Here is a 7,240-nt window from a genome sequence, read left to right as displayed (position 1 = left end):
AAGATGAATATTAGAGGAGCAGGACAGAAGCCTTCCTGGAAGAGGTGACATTAGACTTGGGCCTTGAAGCATAAGATGAGACCTGTAGACTCAGTTATTTGCTGCTAAAGTGACTTGGAAGAGGACAAAGGATGAGTCAAAAACTCAACCAATGGCATCTTAAAAGAGACATTTCTTTGTGATAGAGTTTTCCACCACCATCACCTAAGTCAAGGACTAGCCTTCTGCCACATCCCCTCCACACCTGGAACTGTGCCCATTTATGGGTACCCCCATATATACTGCCTGATGACAAGCTCGGAACTTTGCATTCAGAGACAGAGGCTTGCAGTTTTCCATGGTGTGGTTGTGTTCATGTTGGCAGGGCCTGAGGTCAGCAGGAGGCAGGACCAGAGGAGGATGGGCAGAGCAGTGGGAGGCAGGAGCTTTTTCTTGGGAGTTTCACAAGGCACAAAAATTCCGGATCATGTCTCTGCCTCGGCCCCTTCAGGATATCCTGTCATTGAGCCAGGACATGTATACAGTTGAGAGTGGCCGATTTCACCACGACCCCTAGATTGGCCATTTTTCCTGTCTAGAGGCAGCTCTCGCATATCATCTGTTACAATCCAGGAAAAAAAGGAGAGGAAAAGATTTAAAAGCAAACACTGAAATGAGAAAGAATTCTCTGGGCGTTCATCAAGCTAAATTTAAGTAGCTACACAGTCCTGACAGGTGCCTGACGCGGAGAAGCAGCGAATATTTCCTCACCATGCTACAAAATGTAATACTTTTCTTTCTTGGATTGGTGGTACAAAATCTCTGCTTCCTGTCTGAAACTGCAGAACAGGTAAGATGAAACTTATGTTTTTTAAAAGTTTGTTTACCTTCACAGTTGTGTTTGAAACCTTTTCCTTTCCTATGTGGTCATGAGTAAAGCGTACTCTCTGGGCTTCACAAAATAAAAAGCTTATGGTGAATAGGATGCTAACAAGGATCCATCTGTCTGAAGGGGTACTAACCCAGTTGGTTCTATTCTGTGCTAAAATGCGATCACTGGGATCTCTGATTTTAGTCCTAACATTCCTCTCTCCATTGTGGATTTTGCTGTCTTTTCTGTTTGTTTTAATGAATCCCTCCCATTACATCATTCTGAATGTTGAAAATAACAATGACTGTAGAGAGATGAGTAGAGAGGAGCTCTGGGGAATTCCAGGTCAGGTCATAACTGATTGAGAAACACAAGGTCACCAAAATGCCGGGAATCCATCCATCTACCTACCATGAGTTGTAGTCAAAGGACCCAGGGTAGTGGAATCAATGGCCTGATGAAGGACACCAGCACGCCTGCCTGTCCAGCAGATTCACGTGAGTTGTCATCATACAGCAGGTTCAGAACCAGCTCTGCCGCAAGTCTAGGCTAGAGGAGGGTATGTGAGGGACCTCCCTGGCAGTCCAGAAGTTAGCACTCAGGGGCCATTGGTTTGATCTCTGGTCAGGAAACTTAAGATAACATAAGCTGTGCAGCCAAAAAAAATAGGAGTGTATATGAGAGATGATCTAAGTGACATTTAAAATGCATTTCACAAGTTAGGATTTCTGCTTTATGACTAATAAAACTTATAAGCATGACTCTGCATCTGTGCCAGGCAATTTCTTTACATATATATATATATATATATAGATAAAGATATAGATATACACATACATACAGTCTTTTTTCATATTCTTTTCCATGATGGTTTATCACAGGATATTGAGCATATCCTGTGCCATGCAATAAGACATTGTAGTTTATCCATTCTCTGTATACTAGTTTACATCTGCTGATCCAAAATTCCCAATACACCCCTCCCATATCCCCCCCACCCCCTTATCAACTACAATTCTGTTCTCTATGTCTGTGAGTCTGTTTTGTGACAGGCAATTTTTTATTTTATTTTATTGAAGTATAACTGATTTACCATGATGTGTTAATTTCTTCTGTACAGCAAAATGACTCAGCTATACATATCTATTTTTTTCATATTTTTTCATTATGGTTTGTCATGGGATGTTGTATAGTTCACTGTGTTATACAGTGGGGCCTTGTTGTGTACCATCCCACAGATAATAGTTTGCCCCTGCTAATCCCAACATCCCCATTGTTCCTCCCCGTGCCAGGCAAACTTTATCAATACCAATTTTACTCCAGTTGACTATACTCTGATAACGTTTTTCACTAAAATGTTGGAAGACAGCATATGGGTTAAGTGCTCCAGCTCTGAGATTAGATAGGGGCAAGATTGAACAGGGGCTTTCTTGTTGAATCAAGATTGAACTAACAGCTATTTGAGGACCAGTGACTGGACTTCTGTAGTGATTCAGACGGTAAAGAATCTGCTTGCAATGCAGGAGACCTGGGTTCAATCCCTGAGTCAGGAAGATCCCCTGGAGAAGGGCATGGCAACCAACTCCAGTTTTCTTTCCTGGAGAATTTCATGGACAGAGGAACCTGGTGGACTACAGTCCATGAGGTCACAAAGAGTGACTGAGTGACTCACACTTTCACTCCTTTTTCACTCTCTATGCTCCATGGCTTACTAACTGTTGAACTCTGAGTGTGTTACTTAGTCCCTCTAAGCTTCAGTTTCTCCCATGACATTGCTCCACAAACAATAGTAGCTGAGTTTACTCTTCAGATGGGACCATGTGAGAGAAATAATGAGCCTTTCCACATGAAAAGAATCATTTGAAGGTCAAGGGATTTCTTGAAAAGACAGTATTAATTCTGGCTTGCTAAGATAGAAAAGACAAAGTAATGTCACCTCATATACTTATCTAAATGGTAAACCCTAATGTAAAGAAAATCCTGTTTAAAAAATGTAGATGCGCCCTAACCATTAAAGGGAAAGAATTCAAGCCATATCTAAAAGTGGCTTTTATTTGTCCACAAAGAACATTCCAGTGCTATTTTGGTTCATAATGATCACCAAATGAAACCTTCCAGTAAAAACAGATGTTTGTTTTCCATATGACACTATAGTGTGTAGGGAAGAGCAATGGCTGATCAAGGAATCAAAATCACTGACAGTGACCTTGGCTGAGTCACTGAACCTCCCCTACCTCAGTTTTCCCCCTGCTAAAGTGAGGATAATGATACTTCCTCTACTTACCTCTACAGTGGTCGAGATCAAATAAGATGATGTCTTTGGAAGCTTGCATGACCATAAATTTCCCTGTAAATGTAAGCTTTCTTCTTATGCAGCCCTTACATATTTCAGTGAATTTAGAAATAGCTAGGATGTTCCCACCACCCCTAACCTAGTGCCAGACCCAAGGGATGACAAAGAAATAGGAGAAAGTGGTCCTCTCCTGCAAGGGTCTTTCTAATGGAGAGACCACAAAACATTCTTCACTGACCAGCCATAGGGAGAGGAGGAGTTGAGAGAAGAAAGATGAGTGTGGTTTTGTGGACATGGTGACACAGGGTATTAAAGGAGACAAAGTTTGGGTCACCAAGGGAAGAGGAAAGAACACTCTGATCAGTACAGGCAACAGGCCAAACACAGAGGTAAGAAAAGAGAGCAGCAGGACTCCCCTGGTGGTCCAGTGGTTAAGACTGCGTTTGTGTGCAGGTGTGCCTGCTCAGTCATGCCTAACTTTCTGCGACCCCATGGACTGTAGCCTGCCAGGCTTCTCTGTCCATGGAATTTTCCAGGCAAGATCACTAGAGTGGGTTGCCATGCCCTCCTCCAGGGGATCTTCCTGATCTAGGGACTGAACGCATGTCTCCTGTATTGTCAGGTGTATTCTTTACCACTGAACTGTGCTACCTGGGAAGCCTCCAGTGCAGGAGGCATGGGTTCAGACCCTGATCAGAGAACTAATATCATTGAATGCTGTATGATGTGGCCAAAAAAAAACAGAGAAGCATCACAGGAACTGACGTTTATGGTCTGTGACATTCCAGATACTGGGCCAGGTGATTTGCACGTGTTATACCACTCAGTCTCAATAACCTGTAGAGTGGTTATCAATATCCCCCCTTTACAGATGATGGCAAAGAATAAGGAATTCCTTTGAGACTATATACTTAGCAAGATACAGAGCTTGATTCCAATCTTAGGTCTTTTGAGTCCCAAGTTCAGTCTTTTTTCATTGTACAAAACTGCTGCTTAAGTTTGATGGGAAGATGAAGGAAACTTGAGAAAGAGGGGGAAATCCATGGAAGATCAGTACCAGAATCATGGATGAGGGACCCTGAAGACAAGGCCAAAGTGTGTCTGCATCATTCACTTTAGCAGTGAATTCTCTGCCACCTGCTGTTGCCAAATTTTTCCACAGTCATTCATTCAATCAACAAATCATTACTAAACTCTACTGTGTACTAGACACTGGTCCACGTGTTCAGAGTACAGCAGAGGACAGTATAGAAAATCATCACCACGCTCGTGGAGCCCACTTCCTAGCTGGATCGTAATGAGATTGTAAACGTCTTTGGAGCAGGAACTGTATGCTTCATTTAGCACCTGTACCACATTATGCCTATGGAATCGATGCTGAAAGAATATTCTTGAGACCTGTTGATCAATGAACAATTAACCTTGAAGAACCCGTTTACAATTTCCCATTTGAAAAGTGTACCCTGTGGTATACTTTCAGTTTCCCGTTTGAATATATGTTAACAGTGACATTGCCCTATTTTGCCAGACTCCAGACTTGGGATCCGTGATGGCAAAGGCATGGTACCAGCAGCAGCTTCCCATGGCAGACACTGATCCCTGTTGATCCCAACACTCCTTTCAGATGGAAAGACTGGCCAGTCATCACCTGTCAACCTCATTGCCATTCCTGTCACTTCGTTTACATGAAGCTAATGGAGGAGATTGGCCAATCCAGGCTCTGCTAGTGGGATTTGATTTTTTTTTCTTTTTTGTTTTCACAGGGAAAAAGATGTGATAAGAAGTCTCTCCTTACAATTAGAACTGAGTGCCAGTCCTGCTCAGTCAACTTTGGAATGAAGTGCCCAGATGGTTACACCAAGATTACCAATGGCACTCCGGGGATCCGAGATTGCAGGTACTCATCATGAGATACTGTATACGTGTGCTGGAGTCTTGGAAATTAAGGGATTGTGAATCCAAATGGAAACTTCCCGACTTAAAACTACAAAGCATTTCCATGATTTTTTCTTGTTCTAAGGTTGCATTGAGCCCAAACTTCAGCAACTTTGAGTTGTGAGTTGTGAGTCTAAAAATTATATTACGATTCACATTTTCATACAAAATTGACTACATTGTGTTGCACAGAAATATTCTCTCATCTTGCCCTTCTTTATTTTGAACATCTGGGGTTTGTTTCCTCTGGAAAGAGTTCTAGTCAGAGCATGTTAAAAGCCTTGGGTCTTCCTTTGAAACTAATACAACATTGTAAAGCAACTATACTCCAGTAAAAATTAATTTTTAAAAATACAATTTTAAAAGGCTTTGGGTCTGATAGTCATCTTACTAACCAGCTTTGCACCCTGATACTATAGAACCCAGAGAAGGGAGACAGATTTGTTGCATTTTAGGTGAGTGTTGCATTCTTGAAGACCTCTTTTTGACCTTAAAACTCTCATAATTCAAATTTAATCCTTACAAAGGATGACAAGCATTTCTGCCCACCAGCTCATGAATGCAGCCAGGCAGCTCAAATGCAAACACAAGTTTTAATTTACTCAGTCTCCTAATTTAAAAATTAAACTATTCAATGAGTTTGCTTTTAATTCAGGGGTGAGGGACTGGAAAATTTTTGTATAAAATGAAACAATTAACTCTGTTATATTACACTATTTTAAATTCACGTTTGCTTAATGCAGCTGTGCATCATTACATGCTAAGTCACTTTAGTCATGTCCGACTCTCTGTGAGCCCATGGACTGTAGCCCACCAGGCTCCTCTGTCCATGCAATTCTCCAGGCAAGAATACTGGAGTGGGTTGTCATGCCCTCCTTTGGGGATCTTCCCAACTCAGCGATCAAACCCAAATCTCTAAAGTCTTTTGCATTGGCAGGCGGGCTCCTTACCACTAGTGCCACCTGGGAAGCCCTAATGCAGTTAACGGTACTATATTCTAAAACCCCAAGTCATCATTTTTAATAGAAGTTTCCCAGCATTAACTGGCCTGGTATTAGCAAGGATGTGCAGCAGTTGACCACTCAGTTACTAAAGTGGGCACACATTTGCAACCAGATTCTCTGAGAAAGTACATCAGAAAGATTTGGGGCTCAAAGTTAAAATTATAGGGGGACTTAGAATATTCTTTATACTGTACTCTTCACGACCAAAGTGGGCACTGGGTTATGTGTCCCCGCCCCCACTTCTTCCCCTTCCCACAAACACAAAGAATATGATTATTGCACTCACGCTGTCTATTTTAGAACTGGGGACTTTGACATGTCACTCATTTATGCTGAAACAAATCCAAGGCTGGTTTTTTTAATATAAAATTTTAATTGAAATATAGCTGATCTACAGTGTTAATTTCATGTAGACAGCAAAGTGATTCAGTTATATACATGTATTCTTTTTCTTTATAGTTTATGACAAGATACCGAATATAGTTCCCTGTGCTATACAGTAGGTCCTTATTGTTGATCTCTTGTATATATAATAGTGCATATCTGTTAATCCCTCCTAATTTACTCCCCCCCCCCCCCACTTTTCCCTTTGGTAACCATTAGTTTGTTTTCTATGCCATGCCTGGTTCTTGAGGGGACATTTCATTTTCTTTTGTGCTCTCCATTTCCCCTTCTTTGTGAAGAAATGTCCATGCCAGTATGTTCAGCCTTTCAAAGAAATAATCAACTCTATCTCCAACTTGAGTGCCCACAAAGCCAGTAGCTCTGCAGTTAGTCAGCAATGTTCCAGGAACTGGTTTAGGGATACAACCTTGAACTCAGCATCACACTATTCTTAATGGCCCAATGAAAAGAAATGACAGGAAGAATGCTCTAGATACACTGCAGTCATGTCCTGGAATAAGCCATCCATGCAAAGATCTCTGTAAATAGACAAATTTAACCTCTGTAGTATATCTGTTCCTCAGCTGGTACAAAAACTGTTCTAAGGAACTCATGATTCTCTCTCAAGGAAACCATGGCAAATATTGCTCCCTACCACAATGGCACCCCACTCCAGTACTCTTGCCTGGAAAATCCCATGGACGGAGGAGCCTGGTAGGCTGCAGTCCATGGGGTTGCTGAGGGTCGGGCACGACTGAGCGACTTTCCTTTCAC

At 41.8% G+C, this 7,240-nt stretch overlaps 1 protein-coding gene across 1 annotated transcript in view; it reads left to right on the top strand.

Annotated features, from left to right (window-relative positions):
* Nucleotides 1–465: 465 nt before the first annotated feature.
* STAB2 (stabilin 2) overlaps nucleotides 466–7,240 on the top strand; it is a 172,033-nt gene continuing 165,258 nt past the window's right edge. Inside the window, exons 1-2 of the mRNA XM_027541952.1 lie at nucleotides 466–829; nucleotides 4,907–5,040. Coding sequence (XP_027397753.1) covers nucleotides 752–829; nucleotides 4,907–5,040 — 212 coding nt within the window. The 5' untranslated portion in view covers nucleotides 466–751. The remainder of the gene's footprint in view (nucleotides 830–4,906; nucleotides 5,041–7,240) is intronic.

This window comes from Bos indicus x Bos taurus, chromosome 5 (genome assembly GCF_003369695.1).
Source record: "Bos indicus x Bos taurus breed Angus x Brahman F1 hybrid chromosome 5, Bos_hybrid_MaternalHap_v2.0, whole genome shotgun sequence".
Classification (NCBI taxonomy): Eukaryota; Metazoa; Chordata; class Mammalia; order Artiodactyla; family Bovidae; genus Bos; species Bos indicus x Bos taurus.
The sequence above is the reverse complement of the archived record's forward strand: the minus strand, read 5'-3'. Positions and strand labels throughout refer to the sequence as shown.